General features: G+C 39.7%; 1 protein-coding gene across 2 annotated transcripts in view; it reads right to left on the bottom strand.

Moving 5' to 3' along the window:
• Nucleotides 1-2,297: 2,297 nt before the first annotated feature.
• The window catches only part of Arhgap18 (Rho GTPase activating protein 18), a 162,114-nt gene continuing 144,006 nt past the window's right edge, over nucleotides 2,298-20,405 (bottom strand). For both annotated transcript variants that reach the window (XM_028766460.1, XM_028766461.1), the window contains exons 13-15: nucleotides 8,606-8,730; nucleotides 4,325-4,386; nucleotides 2,298-3,769 (exon numbers count right to left, since the gene is read on the bottom strand). In XM_028766460.1, the coding sequence (XP_028622293.1) occupies nucleotides 3,678-3,769; nucleotides 4,325-4,386; nucleotides 8,606-8,730 (279 nt within the window). In that variant the 3' untranslated portion in view covers nucleotides 2,298-3,677. The remainder of the gene's footprint in view (nucleotides 3,770-4,324; nucleotides 4,387-8,605; nucleotides 8,731-20,405) is intronic.

Here is a 20,405-nt window from a genome sequence, read left to right as displayed (position 1 = left end):
AACTCAGAAATCTGCCTGCCTCTGCCTCCCAAGTGCTGGGATTAAAGCGTGCACCACCACTGCCCAGCCATTTCCTATTTTCTATCTAAAAATCCACACTCTTTCTCTTGACCTCAGCCAAGAGCACATTTAACCCAGACTCCACCTTACAAAGTGCCAAGCTAAAAATTTTGAGATTGGACATTCTTGTCTCCCGCAAGAAACCCCGAAGGCTCTGCTGTCACTGAGCGGAGTGTCATTTCTTCACAGCTGTCACTTTTGCCAATAGTGTATTCTCAATGACTATTCTAACATGAGCAATAAATTACCATCCTCCTAACCCAGGATTCATGATCTTGGAACTGCCTTTGCATTTCCCTCTTTGACCTTTGCTTTCTTTCTCTGGCCCTGAGTCTGCTCCAGCCACAGTGTTGACAAAGCACATTCCTATGGTGGACCTTGGTCCTCAATGTTCCCTTTGTTTAAAATATCATTCTAAATATTCACACAGAAAAACCTGCTCTTTGTCCAAGTCTTTGTTTAGGTGTAACTATTCAAGGAGAGCGCTCATTTCAGGTCCTCGTCCTTGACTGAGTGACCCCTTTGCCTCTTTATACCCCTGCTGTCCTCAGCACCTTTCCTTATACTCTGTAGCTCTATTCACTTATTACTTTTGTTTAATTCATTACTTGTCTCCATTATTAAAATGTGACTCCAATAGGATCAATGCCTGTGATTATTTTGTCTATTGAGGAATTCCAAGGCCACAGCCTACTTCACACATACATACATACATACATACTTACATACATACATCTAATAATTATTTGTTGAATGAAGAAACACATATATACTAAGACACATAGAAACAGAAGTCTCCTATTTCTGAGCTTCTTACCCATATCCTTCTGGTTTGCCTCACAACACTTTTGCTTAAACAAGACATTACTGAAAGTTTAATTTTGTGTCTGATATACATGTCACATATTCATCCAATAGATTAAGGACTAAAGCAGACAAATTCATTGAACACACACACACACCTCTGATGTTAATTATTATTTACAATTTCTGAATGAGTAACTCAAACAGAGCCCCAGAGTGTTATCATCTAACTGCTGTAGGTGCCTGGCACTGAGTTGCAGCAACATATGTATGAACTCCTATTCATGTCTTAAACGTCTCTCTTTGGATTCAAGGAATCTCTGCCCAATACTGCCACCTACTGATAAGCAGGTGGGAAATCAGGACAACCACAAAGTCTAAACCAGTTCTACAACAATGGACTTTTCCCAGAGATGGTCAACAAGGAATTTATATCAATCTCCCATAACTAAGCCACGGTTGTACAAGTGAAAGCAATAACAAGGACTAGAATTATCTTGAAGGATTATACCAATGAGTGAGGTGGCCAAGCAGGAAAGCAAGAGTAGGACAATGGGAACAGGAAGTCCACCTGACAGGTGACAGGGTAAACACCGACTCTCAGAGTTTTCATCAGCAAGAACTCAAAAAGATTTGAGATTCAAAGCAAATGTGTTTGTTTTCACATTATATATATATTCACATTATATATATATTATACATGAAATATATATATATTTCACATTATATATATATATATGAGAAATTTATGAAGTAGATGTGTGTGTATTTATTGCATTATGTGTATGTGTGTACATATATTGCATTACATATATGATATGTGTGTATATGTATGTATGTTGTTTACATATGCGTTCAGTGCCAGTGAATTTACACCATGAGTTCTAAGAATGGCTGAGAATAAAACAGCCTTTCCATTTTCCCCATCAAAGCCTGGAAATTCTTCTTCCAGCCCACCCAAGCATGCAGGCAGCCTGTAACAAATACTTGACATATGTTCTAGAAACGTTTCTTTATATCACTATCCTGACTCTTGGCCTTTTGTCTGAAGAGCCCTAACTGTTTCAAGCACATATTTTTTTCTTCAGAATTGTTCATTGTTTGCATTGAACAATAAATCATTAATAAAAAGTTTGTTAAAATAGGAAATGAATATACTCTTATAATAAAGAATAGACTAAAATATATTTTTGAAAGCCCTAAGGGATAGATATTTATGTAAGGGGATACAGAGGAAGAAACCTAAAACAGAAAATAAGTTTTTCTCAAACGCCTTCTGAATTTAAAAACTACACAGGAACATAGAACCAATAAAGAGTAGTAGGAAATAGGACTTAATTACATTGAAAATAGACCGTTAATTAAAATAATTTAAACAAACATAGACCCATGAATATACACACCTGTATAAAAGCAATAATTCCAAGAGAAGATTGTTTAGAAAAAGTCATTTAATTATAAAATTTCTTTAAATACAAAAAGCAATGGCACAAATCCCCATGGCGTTACCGAAGCACCCATCCATGGTGCTACCACAGCGCTCATCCATCCACAGGCCACTCTCGTCACTGTATGCTCGACATTCCCTGTTCTTGTGAACAGCACTTTCCTTCCTAGAGTGGCATCAAGAGCTTCTGAGGATGCACAGCTTCCCCTAAAGAACTACCAACAGAGTCACTGACACATCGGTACCTCATCCACAAATGCCACCTCTCGTCAATGACACTCTACCCTTATAAAATAGTGAACCTTGCTCATATTTCATTTCTCTTATTTACAGCAGAGGTCCGTGTTCTGTCACAGTATGCTCTGTGCACAAAAAGCCCTGGGGATAATACTTTCTACAGCATCTTAACAAACTGACTCAGATTCTTTAAAATATACACACAGGCAAAGCCTTGTTCACATAAATGATTGTCATGCCCTGTAGACTCATTCTGGCAGGAGGGAAAGTGGCATTTTACAATGCATTCTCCAATGGTTCCAGGTTGTACTATTGTGGTTTGTATAATGTTGCCAAGTAACTTGATATGTGACTTTTCAGATTCCATCTGAAAAAGTGTTGTACACACAAACAGCTTTTCCCCTGAGTGTTTAGGCATTTAATACTTTGGTGATAATTGGAAGGTCCTGGCAGTCTGGGTCTTGATAATGAATACAGCTTTGTGCACATGAGTTTGATAAGCTCAAGAAATAAATGCCTGCATTGTATAGACAGATGATTTGAAGCCATGAGTACTAACATCTTGTGGTAACAAGAATACTGCTGAGTTATCTTTGCCTTCATAGCTTTCCATACCTGCTATTAACTATCTCTTTCTGGTTAAAAAGCAAATTTTATTAAGGGAAAGTAAATGAGAAGAGGTAAGAAAGGGAAGACAACATTCTTAAAATGTAATCAACCCAAAACTCTATTCATAAATCTATTAGGAAAGAGTATTTAATCTGCTAGAGATATCACTAGGTGTCCTAAAGAATTTGCCCACTATGAGCAACGTTCTTGTTCCATACCTAGTACCATAAAGAAAAAAAAAGTGGTAGAGAAGTTATTCTATACAAAAGAAAACTGTCACATTTTTAAGTGTGTATAAACAGCCCACAAGGTAACTAAGACCCCTTTTCATTTACTTCAAAAATATTTGTTTTCTAATAATAATAATTAACAATTGTGGAAGTCACAAAAAATTTATAATTTTAAGGCTTGAGGATGTCACTTTGTAATAATTGGGTACAGCTGAATAGTTAAGAAACCTGCTACTTTTATTTACACTCTTGACACAGCAAGAATGATGACATGTCCTCGGGATAGTTGTCTACACCAGCTTGGATTTTATGACCCACTCAGCATTCGGGTTCAGTTGGTACAAGTCCTTCATGTATGTATCATCATCGAGGCAACGTTCCCCTGTAAAGGAGATGTGGTGTAAGTTAAGACAGCGGGCACAATCATAAAACTATAGCAATGGCTCAAGAGCTTAGATTTCAAAGTCTTTATCACTCTCTTATCCTGGTTTCTCATGACAGCATTCAAAGGACTAGCCCAGGCATTGAAAAAGTCAATTGGGTGGTCTAGTCATTCTCTAAGTATCAGAATCAAATTAAATTAAGATGCAGAAAAACGCTTTGTGTGATGGACTTTAAATGCTTCATTAAAATCATCCCCACCTTTATTAAACATAGCAGTCATTTTTAATCCAGCCAAGAAACCACACTAATTTCCAAGATCTAACAGTGAAAGGAACAGTCAAATGTGCCGAGGGTGAGTTCTAATGACTATGCAAACAGAATGGGCTAAAAAAGAAGCCCCAGAAAGAACAGTCAATCCACTCAGCAAACCCATACCAACCAGCAACTGTCTATGGCTTGCTATTATTGCTTTAGAATATAGCAACATTTTTCTTTTACAGATATAAATATCAACTATTGGCAACATCACCACATAGAATGAAATTGTGCTTACCAATATTTCCTCCAATCTCATACAGGAAAATTTCTCCTTTTTTGAGTGTCTGGGCAACCCCACTATCAGGGACAAAACAAACTGATTAGCTGCATCGTTAAACTGCTTGCAAATAAATCTATTTAACAGGCTAGGGAGTTCTAGCCAGCATAGATAATTCATAACTCAGACATACTGTAGTTATACACTTTTGTATTTTTCCCATCTGTTAAATATGCCAAACAGGTAATAAAAGTGTCCCACTTAGAAATGAAATAAATAGAATCAGATATCTAATGGCAATGGGATAAATCAGGTTCTAAATTTATAAGCACTGAAAACTCAAGTTAATACAGCATTGATATTGTATGACTATTAATATGATTATCTGTTCCTGTAAAGGCCAAGCCTCTGACTCCGTTTTCTCATTGTGCTTGGTATTCACTATGAGACTGTGTGAGAAGACAGTAGTGGTGTACAAGATGACTACAAGCAATTGAGACCTGTCCCATATGCTGGCCATTCAAATTTGGAAGGTGTGTCCAACCAAACAGTGCACTCAGGACTTAACATCACTCAGTGTGCTGTTTATACATTTACATTCTTCAAAGAATAGACTTTTCCATCTACCACAAAAAGCTGTTGTATCTTAAGCCAATAGATATATTCTGCCATGTTTTGACTTTACATAGTATATCCACAAATGGCAACCTCTCACTACTAAGTAACTATGTATATTTTTTGGATTTACATATTAGTTATAAAAGTAAACTTTTCTAAAATATTAAGTGCACACATACACAAAAACTTCCAATTCAGTGATTTTTCTAAGTAATTCTATAAGAGAATCACTTCAGAAACCTGATAAAACTTTAGAGCCAAACTTTATATTTCTAGGAGGAAGCTCCAGAATTTGCTTTTAAAATCTTCTGTGGTGTGTGGGTTAGGTGAACAGAAAAGTTGTGGGTTGCTAATAAAAGGTCCAGAGGAGAGAGGCTAAAGAGATAAATCAGTAGTTAAGAACACTGATTAACCTTTCAGAGGACTGGGACAAGGTGGCTTAGAACCAGCTATAACTCCATTTCCATGGAATCAAACATCTTCTGTGAGTCCATAGACACTGTATACACATGGTATAGACACATACTCAAAAACACCCATACACATAATTTTTTCAAGCCTAGAGGAAATACATCATGTTAGCAAGAGGAAAATAAGCAAGTCTGACACTACTCAGGCTCCAAGGACTTCCTAGCATAAGTGCATGTTTAATAAGCACTTATGGTTCTCTGGTTATCCCATCTTCTCCTCCCAGCACCACGCCCACTGCATTTCTGTCTGCCCAGGCTTAAGTTTCTACCTGCTGTCTTGTATACCAACCAACAGTCATACTCTGATTCCAATCAAGAGTTACTGTGGCTAGAAAACCCCAAAGGAATATTATAAAAGACTTGATTTTTAAGAACCTCCCAATATTGCTCTCAGAGCAAGACCCAAATATCTACACAGTTCTTTCCTTTTCCAGGAAGCTTAAACAAATTTTCTGGCACAAGATAGCTTTCATATAAGATCAACAAATTCCTAACAAAATGAGAGGCATCAATATTTTACTAAAGACTGATGGGAGAATGGCCAATTTTTTGTTGTTTTTGCTCTGATGTATGCTCATTGGCTTGGGCTGAGATAGTTAGACAGGGAATGGTGAGGGAAAGTGAGCTAGCTTCCAGACTGTTCCAAACAGGTGGGATATGAATGGGAAAAAGTACAGATTAAAGAAAATACACAGTACATATGCTTACTGAGGACTGCCCTCACTCTGTGTCCCACATACATCAATAGGACTTAGTGGTCACTTTCCTACTCAGTTCCCACAAGAATTTAAGGAAGTTCTATTCTGCCCTGCTCCTCCAAATGAAAAATGAAGACTTTAAGCTTGGATGTGGGAGATGTTCAGTAGGAAAAAGTTCCTACTGCCAAACCCAATGACCCAGAACTAACATGGCAGGAGAAAACGTGTTCAAGCACTGTGGCACGTGTACCCATGTGCACATATAAATATACACAGAATACATGACAATATTAGCATTTAAAACACCAGCCACAAGTTGAAGCCAGAATAGCATGTATCTTAGTCAGGGGTTTTACTGCTGTGAACAGATGCCATGACCAAGGCAACTCTTATAAGGACAACATTTAATTGTGGCTGGCTTACAGGTTCAAAAATTCAGTCCGTTATTATCAAGGCAGGGACATGACAGCATCCAGGCAGCCATGGTGCCAGAGGAGCTAAGAGGTCTACATCTTTATCTGAAGGCTGCTAGCAGAATACTGGCTTCCAGATAGCTAGGATAAGGGTATTATAGCCCACTCCCACAGTGACACACCTATTCCACACCTTCTAATAGTGCCAGTCCCTGGGCAGAGCATATACAAACCATTACAGTATGCATTTGAATATACGGACTAGTGTTTCTGGTTGTACCCAAACTATTAAAGTCACAGTTGAACACATTGTACAACTTCATAAGGAGTTACCATTGGAACATCTAAATAGGGAAGATGAACAGAAGTCCTTGGAGCTTGTAGGAGTCTGCTGTGTCAAATTATCTGGAACTCCAGAAACACATCTGGGAGGGAAGGGAACAAGCCCATGGAGGAAAGGAAGGTCAAAAGTGGCATCTACAGGTCAAAGTTGGGGATGAGAGATGGAGCTAGTTAACTTTATTGTAGTAGAGACACTCCAGGGAGAAAAGGTCAATCTGAGAAATTCCAAATGCACCCAGCCCCTAATTCTGAGAGATTCAACTCAGGGCTTTAATGCCAGTGTGACTCCCAGAGGCTGGTATGAGATGAGTTTAGGGAATGCTTCTGTAGACAAAATATAGGTTCATGTGTGATCTGAGGCAAATGTGTTCTCTAGCTAAGCTCTCATCAGTGAAACAGAAGGAATGATGGTGTTTGCTGCAGACTTCCACTGCAAGGGAAGTTGATGCTAGTCTGCAGAGTGCTGAGTGTGACTGCCCCACAGTTCCCATGCCACTTCATGACATCTATGAGCTATGAAGGTCCATCCATTCTCCCAACTTATACAATGGGGAATGAGCGGTTGTTTTAAGGTTTCTACTCCTTTTAACACTTAGCAAAGTCTCAGAGTACAAATATTAACATAAGATGCTTTATTGACTCTGCACAGGCATCAGCAGAAAACCTGACTGAAGCTCCTCCCCATCGGTAGAACATGATATAAACCTCAATGAAAGGCTAAGAGTATTAGATGCTAACATTCTGGATTTCTTTTAAGAACTTTAGATTAAAATTCTTGATTGATAAGACAGCTCAGTGGGTAAAGGCGCTTCTTGCAGAAGCCTTGTGACCTGAGTTTAGCCCTTAGGATCCACAGGAGGGTAGGAAAAGAGAATGGACTCCATAAATTTGTACACACACACACACACACACACACACACACACACACACACACATTTTCTAAAATAAAAATTTAATTCCATGGCATAAATAGGAGGAATATTATGTAAGCCAAAAGTAAGATATTTAAATGTGAAAAGCTATAGGACCTCTCAAATTTAAGACAGGTCGAATGGGAACCACACAGACTATAATGCATACAATGAGGAGGAGCTTTCTAAGGACTGTATAGTTAGCATCTGCCCCAGGACAAAAAAGGACATGGTCCTCCCGTAATGAGGACAGCTTGTTCTCTTCTCCTGACTTCAGATCTCAGGGCCTGGGTGTCCTTTGCAATCACCCAAACTTTCAGTTTTCAAATGGAACATTTCTTTCTTATTCATTAAATTTCATGGAGGAAAGTTACATCTTCATTTTAATCCCACTGCATCCTAATTAGCAATCTTTGTAACAGCCTACAAACAATAATTAACCTCCAACCAAGTGCTCTGTAAAGACCGTTGTGGTAGTTTCATTTGCCAAGCTCATTGTAGGCAAATGGTGAAGGGCTGCTCACACGCTGTGCTATGTAAAACAACTTCAAGTTGCACACAGTCTACCTCTGACTATTCTTTCCAAGGGTCTCATTGTCAAATCTGCTCTGCTGTTCATGTGCTCCCCCCCTCTCACACACACACACACACACACACACACACACACACACACACACACACACACTGAGCTGGAAAAAGGAGAGGCAAGAAAGGAGGGAGGGAGAGGGAGAGGGAGAGGGAGAGAGAAAGAGAGAGAGAGAGAGAGAGAGAGAGAGAGAGAGAGAGAGAGAGAGAGAATAAATATAAAAGTGAGTTATCCAACAGAATAATTAAAACAGGCCTCTACCTTTCTTGGCTGAGAAACCTGGCAAGTACATCGCTGGCTTTTAGTTCTTCAGTTAGCTGTATTGCCATGGAAACTTTTGAAAGATGGGGAGCTTGCACTCGAATCACTCCCTGAGGAACATCAGCCTGCAAAGCAATAATGACACTGGAACAGAACTGACAGCAGCTGGAACATGTAACTCTGTACAATGCCCTGTATGGGAAGTGTGCTTAACTACTACTCAGTTAACTCCACTGCATAAAACCTTAACTACTGTATAATGTAATTTGCTAAATTACATCAAACCTCAAATATTCTCTTAATGGTGATAGGGGGAACTTTATAATGCCTGTGCAGTAATGCTTAATTATTTTTAAAGATGTAAAGAATGACAGCAATAACCATTACTGCCATATTAAGTGCTGATTTCTGAGGGTTGTCTACCAGAGAGTGCTTCCTCATGTAGCGATTTATGAAATTGAATCAGAAAGAAGCCATTCGGTGCTGTGCCTATGTGTGCTTTAACAAAACCTTCCCACCTGGTATCCAAATTCCTCTATCTTTTATGCCGGGAGTGGAAAAAAGAAATAGACTTTCCTGATGCATTTGTACTGTATTTGCTTCCCACTTGGTTAATAAGCTTATTATACTTTTGACTTCGGAGATCTAATTCTAAGCCCTCTGTCGTTGGATGTGCAGGACATTTTATGGATTTAGAGATACCAGTGAAACCTTTTAAGGTTTGTAATACCAGAACATCAGCTACAACATTCAAAATAATAGGCTTAATTAATTCCTAAATGGTTTTGCTAGAATAAATATTAATTTATTATTTATAACCATATGTCTTAAACAGATTTGAGAACAGCATGCTCAAATTATGTTTAGATGTGATCCTTAAATATTACACATACCCTACGTAATTCAGCCAAAGTTTGTAAGCATCTACTGAGTACTGTACTAAGTCTACTTACCTGCCAGATAGGAAAGATACGCATCCTTTAGCATACATTACTTCTGTGCCTATCAAATGGATATGGTCTTGAGTTTCTTTTGGTTTTAATAATAAAGCATGAACATATTACAGATGCCGTGAATTTCTTTGGAAATTAAATGGAAGTATTCTTCTAGAACTAGGCAGAATAAAAAAGCAGATGCCCCCAAACCATTTAAAATTGGTTCTCACTAACAGGAGAAATTTCATATGGGAATGGCAGAGAAAAGAAAAGCACTGCAGAAGAATGCCCAGCAAGCACGAGCACCAACTGCCAGGTCTGACCACATGCAGAGTCTCAGCGCCCCTCCATCTTGCAAGTGTTGATCTTGACTTCTCCGTTCTGGGATATGTAATCTGTCTCAACTGACGCAGTACATTTTGACCTTGCCATGACCCTGACGCCTAGTGTAAGCCCACTTTATGTTATGTTGTAATTAAGAGACAGACTCCTTTCATCTGTAACATACTGGAAAATGAGCTACTTTCAACAGCAGATGGAACATTTCCTACGGGTGTGTGTGTGTGTGTGTGTGTGTGTGTGTGTATGTTGTGTTCCTTTCTGAGCAGGCATTAATGGTGGAGTACAACCCATAGACTGCAGAACCTTCTCTCCTGAGATTGCTCTCCAGATTCTTTCCTACTCTGTACATTGCACATGGTGGCTTAGTCGCAGCTATCTGTTTCCATCACAGGAAGCGGAAGACACTCTGAACATTGCACATGGTGGCTTAGTCGCACCTTTCTGTTTCCATCACAGGAAGCGGAAGACAGTAGCTGATACCAACAACTGGAATGTTGGAGAGAAAACTGTAATTGTGATACTTGAAATCCTGAGGCCATGTTCATAACCCCCTGTTCACCTTGTCCATACTGTGACAGAAACCAAGAGTGGAATTTTGAATTAACATACTCTATCCTCACTATTTCTTTGCACACGGCCCTGAATGGAAAACCAGGGTTTACGCATAACTGTGTACTTATGATGATGTTAAAATTAGGAAACCCTGGTTAATTCACAGTACCAACTATATTTAAATTTGCTTAATGAAAGTAGTAACAAAGAAAGTTCTTTCCATCGTCACCTCCTGCCCAACCCTAGGGAATGAGAATGTATTGTGCATGGCTAAATTAACAGGCAAACACTTGAGGTGATTAAGATAAAATTCCATATTCAGAAGGTCTACAATGAACCCTTTTCAAACCAGAATGAACCAGAAGAATAATATATTGTCATGAAGAGGTCAATAGTATGGCAACTCAGCAGTTGCTTGCTTTCACTCCCGTTATTCCTTGTGATTTACTTTCCTGTTTTGGAAAAACTTAAAAATCTGTCCTCTCTGGTAGGTCCTATGCCCTGTGGGTATACATCAACCAACCCTTTTCCAAGACTCATTTAAAACACTTCAGACTCCAAAGAAACTACCTACTGTACCATGATTCACAGAATCAAAGGAAATAAAATTACTTAACAATATTTTCATAAAAAAAACACAATGGATTAATGATAGTAACATTTTTCTATACCAAGATATATGCTTTTTTTATTCATTTTTTTATTGGTTATTTTACTTTACATTTCAAATGTTGTCCCCCTTCCTAGTTTCCCCTCCACAAACCCCCTATCTCCTTTCCCCTCCCTGCCTGCCTCTAGGAGAATGCTCTCCCTCCTACCCACCCACCCACTCCTGACTCACTACCATAGTATTCCCCCATACTGGGACATTGAGCCTTCACAGGAACAAGGGCCTCCCCTCCCACTGATGTCAGAGAAGGCCATCATCTGCTACATATGCAGCTAGAGCCATGGATCCCCCTATGTGGACTCTCTCATTGGTGGTTTAGTCCCTGGGAGCTTTGAGGTGTCTAGTTAGTTAATGTTGTTCTTCCTCTGGGGTTGGAAATCCCTTCAGCTCCTTCAGTCTTTACCCTACCTCCTCCATTGAGGTCCCAACACTCAGTCCAATGTTTGGCTGCCTGTATCTGCATCTGTATTAGTTAGGCTCTGGAAGAGCCTCTCAGGAGAAAGCTTTACCAGGTTCCTGTCAGCAAGCATTTCTTGGCATCAGCAATAGTGTCTGGGTTTGGTGTCTCTAGATAGGATGGATCCCTAGGTGGGGAAGTCTCTGGATGGACTTTCCTTCAGTCTCTCTGCTCTACTCTTTGTCCCTGCATTTCCTTTAATAGGAATTCTGGATTTTTTCAGGTGGGTGGATGGCCCTATCCCTCAACTGGGGGCCATATCTACCCACTGGATATGATCTCTACAGGTTCTATCTCCCCTTGTTGGGTATTTTTGGCTAATGTCCTCCCTATTGGGTCCTGGGAACCTCTTTAGTTCCTGGCATCTGGGACTTTCTAGTGGCTACTCTGTTTCCTCTCCTCCTCTGCTACACCTCCTTTCAAATTCCTGACCCTCTTCTGTACTTCTCCCCTATCTTTTAGATATCTGTTAAGTCCATTTGGTTCATAACTTCCCTTAATTTCACTGTGTCAATGTTTAGTTTCTGTTTCCATGATCTGTCGATTGGTGAGAGAGTATGGAGTACCCTTCCCCATCTTTCTTGATAACCTTTGGTTGGAAATCTATTTTATTAGACACTAGTATTGCTACTCCAGCTTGTTTCTGGGGACCATTTGCCAGGAAACTTTTTCCAGCCTTTTACTTTGAGGTAGTGTCTGTCTTTGTCACTAAAGTATGTTCCCTGTATGCAGCAAAATGCTGGGTCCTTTTTACATATCCAGCCTGTTAGTACATATATTTTTATTGGGGAACTGAATCTATTGATGTTGAAAGATATTAAGAGCTAATGATTGTTGCTTCCTGTTATTTTTGTGTGGTTCTCTTCTTTTGGGTTTGTCCTGAGAAGATAACTTTCTTGCTTTTTCTAGGGTGTAATTTCTCTCCTTGTGTTGGAGCTTTCCTTCTATTATCCTCGGTAGGGCTGGATTGGTGGAAAGATATTGCACTAATTTGGCTTTTCATAAAATATCTTGGTTTCTCCATCTATGATAATTGAAAGTTTTGCTGGGTATAGTAGCCTGGGCTGGCATTATTGTTCTCTTGGTGTCTGCATGACCTCTGCCCAAGATCTTCTGGCTTTTAGAGTCTCTCTTGAGAAGTTTGGTTTAATTCTGGTGGGTCCCCTTTATATGTTACTTGACCTTTTTTCCTTACTGCTTTCAATATTCTTTCTTTGCTTTGTGCATATTGGTGTTTTAATTATTATGTGATGGGAGGAATTTCTTTTTTGGTCCCATCTGTTTGGTGTTTTATAGGATTCTTGTATGTTTATTGGCATCTCTCTTTATGCTGGGGAAGTTTGCTTCTACACTTTTGTAGAAGATATTTGCTGGCCCTTCGAGTTGGAAATCCCCACTCACTTCTATACCTAATTCTCTTAAGTTCAGTCTTTTCATTGTGTCCTGGATTTTTAAATGTTTTGGGTTAGGAGCTTTTGCATTTTCTTTGATTGTTATGCCAATGTCTTCTATGGTATCTTCTGTACTTGAGATTCTCTCTTCTATCTCTTGTATTCTGTTGGTGATGCTTGTATCTATGACTCCAGATCTCTTTCCTAGGTTTTTCCATTTCCATTTTTAGATCCTGGATGGTTTTGTTCAATTCCTTCACCTGTTTGATTGTGTTTTCCTCTATTTCTTTAAGAGATTCGTGTGTTTTCTCTTTCAGGGCTTTTACTTGTTTACCTATATTTTCCTTTATTTAAGGGACCTTCTTAAAATCCTCTATAATATTCATGAAATGGGTTTTCGATCTGAATTTCGCTTTTCAGGTGTGTTGAGGTATCCAGGGCTTGGTGTGGTGGGAGTTCTGATGTTGTCAAATAGCATGGGTTTCTGTTGCTTATGGTCTTGAGCTTGCCTCTCACCATCTGGTTATCATTAATTCTCACTGCCCTTGTTGTCTCTGACTGGAACCTGTCCCTCCTGTGAGCCTGGTTGTGTCACAACTTCTGGGAGTCCAGCTGTCTCTGTGATCCTGAGATCCTGGGTGTGGCAGAGCTCCTGGGAGTCAAGCTTTTTCTGTGTGTTGCAGGAGTGGGTGGTAAGCCAGAGCCCTGGATCTGCTCCACAGACAAGTGCAAGCCAGAAGGAACCTCTGCCTCTGGCTGAGTAGGGGTGGGGGTTTGGGTGGGGGAGAGTCCTGCTTCCTGGTTTCCATAGGGATCTCAGTTACACCGAGTGTTGGGGCAGATGTTGTAGCCGCAACTGTGATCCTGGGTGTGTCAGATCTCCTGGGAGTCCAGCTTCCTCTGGGTGTTGTAGGGGGGGTGGGTGAGGAGACAGAGCCCTGGGTCCACTCAAGCACTGGTACAAACAGGGGAAATCCCTGCCTCTGGCTGGGCGGGGGTTCCTGTGTCCCTGGATCTTGAGGGTCCCAGTTCTGGGTGTTGGGGCATATGTTGTGGCCTCACCTGTGATCCTTGGTGTCAGTATGCATTTTCTTAATGGTTAAAAAAAATGGATGCACTTTGTAGAAGATTAATACACCCAATTGCCCCCTGTCGATTTCTATTTCTCCCTATACTCTGCAAAGACAAGAAGGGACAGAATTTCAGAAAAATTAATTTTTTTCCTGTTAATGAAATTAACAGTGCTACAAGAGGTAAAGTCAGCCATTTACTCCTGCAGGAAGCCATGGAAAGTCTAAGGTTCTCAGCAGTGCATGTGCTTGTTTGATGAGTAGCCTCTCTTTCCCTGAGATAGCGCTAAAAAACTGAAGACCTATACTAATGTGACCTACATCCTACACTTTCAAAATGAGATCAGGAAGTATCACCTTGGAGAAAGCAATGGGCTTTCTCAAGAAATACTGACTTTCAGTGAGGTATCAGAACTTCTAAGAGACCACCACTTCTCACACACTCATATTAAGTTTGGAAGTGAGAGTTTCAAAAACCTGCTTCTGAGGGTATGCCATAATTTTGAAGTACACACATAATGTAAGCAAACTGTCATGTTACACATATATGGCACCAGAATTGACTTTTACTAAATTGGGGTGGGTCACATGGACATTCTACCAGAGGCTCCTTATGACTGTGGATAAAACCATCTTCTATATTTCTCACCATCTACAAAAGGGAGTCAAGTTAGGCTAACTTGAGTTTAATGCTAACTCTTCTCAAACTAAGCACTGTAGAAAGGTTGTCTCATCACATTTAGTGACTACTTCAATGCCCAAGCCACTAAGGGTGCATGGCACTTTCTCAGGTAATCTTTTGACATTTCTAGCAACTCAGGAACTTGCCACAAAACAGGATGTGTTATATCTAAGACAGAAGCAAGCCTCTACTTATGTAAGGCATTCCAACTAAATGCCCTCCCTTCCCCTCACAATAGAAAAACTGAGAATGATTCAGTGTGAACCTGCTTTTGCAGAAAGGTACAAAGTAGATAGTAAAGATGAAAATCACTAAGATGTTTTCAGAAAGTTTTTGCTGAGTATATTATCAAGGGATGGCAAGTGATATTTATATATAGATGACAAACAATAAATGATACCAAAGATTTCCTTTAAATGGTATGTGGCAGACTCAATTAAACTCTAGAGTCACAATGTATTCAATGCAAATTATATTAGTATACTAATTACATTGAGCTGCCAAGCTTTGAAAAGACACTGTGCCTAATCATCAAGCCAAACAATATGTTCTCACATATGACATAGTAGCTGAAGCTATACGCAGAATAATCTTTGTGACCTTCACATTTCGTGACTGCGATGGATAATCTTGGTTGATAACTCAACTATATCTGGAATTAACTGAAACCCAAGTAGCTGGGTATAGTTCTGAGGGATTTTTTTTTAAATCTTAATTAAATAATTTGAAGTGGGAAAACCCATTTTTAATCCTCATCTTTTGAGGTAGAAAGATTCATGTTTTATCTGGGCCACACCATCTACTGGGAGCTTACATAAAACATATGGAAAAAGGTAGCTTGTTCTATTTGCATGCTCAACCTTGTTTTTATTGTAATGTTCATTCCTTCACTGGCATTAGAGCCCACTTCTTCAGGATACTGGCATATACTGAAGACCACCTAAGAAAGCCAGACCAGTGAACTGAACAACTACTATACTCTTGGGCCTTCTGTTGGTAGACAGTGGTTGTTGGACTAGCTGGACCACAGCTTGAAAAGTATTCAAATAAATCCCCTTTATAGACAGACAGACAGACAGATAGATAGATAGATAGACAGACAGAAATTTTGTTCCTATGGAGAACTCTCACTAACATAGATTTTGGTACCAGAAGTGATTCTAGAGCATCAAAAGTATAAGGATGATTGATTAAATGTCTGGAATAGACTTTCCAATTTGCCAACACCTTTGGTTACTGAATCCACTCCAAGAAGTTTGGAGAGTACTGAAAGCCCATAGTAGGAACAATTTTACAAACTTAAGGAGACAAATGTCATGTGACTATCCTGATTCACCAACTATTTGAGGCAACGGATTTGGTGACAGTATACAATACTTTTGACAGTTTCTGGGGAAAGAAGGAAACGGAAATGATGGCTGGTTGTTCCTAGCATCATTGGATGAACTGACAAAGGAAAAGAATGAGCTCTGTGATAAAACTAACCCACTTAGAGCATCTTAGAATATGGTGAAGAACAATAAACTCAGCAACAAAACTGATCATCTCCATAGATGCATATAAACAGTGTAAAGGTTTCTAACATGCCCTAGAAATTTATTTTCAGCAACCATAGAGCTAAAGTTGCAGAAAATCATACCAAAGCCCTCCTTATAATGTTGGCTGAATTACAGTGAAAATTCAAGTCTCAGCTTCAGAGGGTGCCATCAGTTAAAATGAGGGCATTAATTGCCAAAGAATGGGATCCTGTGACTAGGGATGGAGATGTGTAGGAAGACCCTATTGAAGCCAAGAACGTTGAACCCTCAGATTCTCAATGGATTATCTCACTGGCGGAAGTAGTCTCTCTACCATCAGCAAATGGATTTCTACCCCAACCCACTGAAATATTGCCTTTTCCACTTTTGACTGAGGAAATTAATCCTTAATTTTTTGCTAAATCAGCAGCTACTTTCTCATAAGGAGATGCAAGGCAAGTCAATATGAATGTCCCCTGGGGCCCATCAAGAGTTACTTTTAGACCTATATTCAGACTGAAGGCTAAACAGGTTCCTAGAGGAGAGATAAGAAGTGTAGTCCATGAGGAAATGCACTACACTTCTAAAGAGCTTAACCAAGCAGAAATCTAGGAAATATGTGTGGAAATGAATTTTATGTATGTAGAATAATGGTAGAAGGAACATAAAACTGGATAAGGCTAAGTTTGATATGGGTGCATGGACTAGAGGTTCTAGATTTAATATGGAAGCTTACACACATAAAATGTGTTAAAAGTTTGTTTGGCTGAAGCACGTCTCAAAAGATGGTCTACTAAAAAGAATGAAGGGATTTTAAGGCTCAAGGAAACTGCAATGCTAGAGTAGATGTAACACCAAATCCTCTACAATGGAAAGGCCCAGAAGACATGCCCTTTACTAGTCCTATAAGATGCAAAATGGTGAAAGGGTCATTGACACAGTTGAAGAGGTATTTTGTGTCCCTTCTCCGTGTGCCAGACCGTACGCTTGGAGAAGCTGCTGCTCAGCTGGATGAATTAAATGCAATGGCCTCAGTTGAAGTAACAGGAACCAGGTGGCAGCACCGAATCACCAAAGCCAAGGTGACTGTGGTTATCATAATGGGCAGTATAGACAAAGCAACGTCCTTAATAGCCTAACCTGCAATAGTCAGCACTAGCAAAGCGATTTTTATGACCTTTTATATAGACCTTTGCTACTAGAAAATCAGTCACGGTGTTTCCAGGCATGAAATATGTAAGAAGCCAGTAAGCAGCAGCACGCTTCATGGACTCTACATCAGCTCCTGCCTCCATGTTCTTGCCCTGTTTGAGTTCCTGTCCTGACTTCCTTCAATGATGAACAGTGATGTAGGTGTGTAAGACAAACAAACCCTTTCCTTCTCAACTTACTTTAGTCATGGTGTTTCACTGCAATAGTAACCCTAAGGCATTATAGATAAAATCAACTTAATACGATATTCTTGCCAGGCAGTGGTGGCACACGCCTTTAATCCCAGCACTTGGGAGACAGAGACAGGCAGATTTCTGAGTTTGAGGCCAGCTTGGTTTACAGAGTGAGTTCCAGGACAGCCAGGGCTATACAGAGAAACCCTGTCTCGAAAAAAAAAAGACATTCTTTATCGTTGTAGAACATCTATGGGATGATACCTGTGATTTATTATCCCTTTGAAGGCTATTTAAATTTACAGTGTTTTCATGGTTATAATACTGAAATGAATATTTCTTTAGATAAGTTCTGAACATAGTTTCTCCACCCTCAGCAGAAGATGTACTTTCACCACAACCCACTGGAGTATTGTCTTTTCTGCCTTTGACTGAGGAAGTTAACTCTTTAATGTCCACTAAAACAGCAGTGACTTTCTCTAAAGGAGAAGCTTAACAAGACAATACTGATGTCCCTCAGGGCCCACCAATAATTGGGTCTAGGCTTATGACCAGTCTTAAGGTCACACAATCCAAGAGAGAAGGAAGAAGGTACAGCCTTTGAGGAACTGTGTTACAGTATTCAAGAGCTTACTTAATGGGTTTGCGAATTCATTCTGGCAGTTGTCTGGGGAATATGTGTAGGAATGAATTTGAAGGGTATGTCATGATGGTAGAAGAACATAAACCTGGGTCAAGCTGGGTTTATTGATATGAGCCCTCTGAGTGGAGATTCTAGGTTTAATGTGGGAGTTTGCACCATTTTTAAAAAGGTTTGTGTGCATGGTGGACTGAAACATTTAACAAAAGATGGCTTACTGAAAAGGAGTTGCAAATATCAGATATCCCTTGACTTAGTATTGATGAAGGGATTTTTAAGGATCAAAGAAATTACCATGCTAGAGTGGATATGCTGTGTAAAACCTAATTTTCCATGATGGGAAGGCCCAGAAGGTCTGCCCTTCACAAATCCTGTAAGACACAAAATGGTGAAAGTGGCACCAGCACATTTGAAGAGTTTTGTTGTCCCCTTTTTTTGTGTCAAACCTTTGGGATGGATAAGCTGAGTTGGATGAATTAAATGCAATGGGTTTAACTGGGGCTTGAAGTATTAGGGGCCAGGCGACAGAAATGAATTACCAAATTCCAGGTGATCATAGTCATTGTATTGGGCAGTACAAATAAAGCAATGTCCATGACAGCTTAACCCATAATGGTCAGTACAAGCAAAGGGAGTTTTGTGGTGGCATGATTCATATGGAACTTTGGTACTGGCAAATCAATCATTATGTTTCCAGGCAAGCCATAGATAAGTAATCTATTGCACCTTTATTTGATCTGTATAAGCAGAAAGTTTCTGAAACAAATGAAAATATGTCTCCATTGAGTCTCAACAAAAAAGAATCTTAGCCCATGAAGAAATTTTCAGACTTGAGCCAGTTTGTAGACTCAGAACCCCTTGAATGAAGGGATGGTTAGTTCCCTCTGAGGAAGGAGGTTGATAATATACCTAAAAGTTTTATTGTTAGCTTTTCTCCATCCCTTCCCCAGAGAGACTTACGGCTGTTTACAAGGGCAATTGTACATTGGAGGAAAAGAAACAATCAGACTTTCTGGGGTCTATTAGATACTGGTCCTGAATTGATAATAATGCCAGGTGATTCTGGGAAACACTGAGGCCTTCCAGTTAAAGTAGCAGCTTATGGAATTCAGGTTAGTAATGGGGTTTTGGCTGAAACCCAACTCACAGTAGGTCCATTGGTCACCTGAACTAATCTGTAATTATTTCCCCAGTCCTACCATGTATAGCTGGGATAGAAATTGACAGAATTCTCACATTGGTACCCTGACCTATGGAGTGAGGGCTATCATGGTTGCTGCCTCTGCCAGGGAAAATAGTGACTCAAAAACAGTATCACATCCCTGAAGGAATTTCAGAAATGAATGCCATCAGCAAAGACTTGAAAACTGCAGGGGTAGTGGTTTCCACCACATCTTCCACACCCCATCTCCTTTAATTCTCCTCTCTGGCCACTGCAAAGGACCATGGATCATGGAGAATGACAGTTGACTATTGAGAACTAAAATCAAGTAGTGACTCCAGTCGCAGCTGCTGTACCAGATGTGGTGTCCTTACTTGAGCAGATTAACACATCTCCTGGTACACATAGGTATGCAGCTAATAACCTAGGAAGTGTTTTTTTTTTTTTCTTGGTACTTACCCATAAGCACCATCAGAAGCAATTTGCTTTCAGTTAGCAAAGCCAGTAGGTATAACTTTACAGTTTTATCTCAAGGATATATTAAGTTTCTAGTCCTTTGTCATAACTTAAACTTAACATCATCTGTCTCTTCCACAAAATATCACATTGGTGCACTGTATTGATGACATTATACTAATTGAACCACTTGAGCAGGAAGTCGCAACATCTTTGGACTCATTGGTAACACATATGAGAATTAGAGGATGAGAAATCTAACAAAGGTTCAATAGCCTTCTACCTTGATGAAATTCATAGGAGTCCAATAGTGTGGGATATAGAGAGATATTTCTTTTAAGGTAAAGAATAATTTATTGTACCTGACATCTCCCCCACCAAGAAAGAAGCATGTTTAGTGAGTCTATTTGGATTCTGGAGACAACACATTCCTCACTTGGATGTGTTATTTGGGCCCATATACCAAGTGATTCAGAAAGCTGCTAGCTTTGTGTGGGGCTTGGAACAGAAGAAGGCTCGTCAATGGGTCCAGGCTACTATG

The sequence above is a fragment of the Grammomys surdaster genome, unplaced genomic scaffold, assembly GCF_004785775.1.
Source record: "Grammomys surdaster isolate TR1022 unplaced genomic scaffold, NIH_TR_1.0 168, whole genome shotgun sequence".
Taxonomy (NCBI): domain Eukaryota; kingdom Metazoa; phylum Chordata; class Mammalia; order Rodentia; family Muridae; genus Grammomys; species Grammomys surdaster.
Note: the sequence above shows the minus strand (reverse complement) of the source record. Positions and strands in the feature narration are given on the sequence as shown.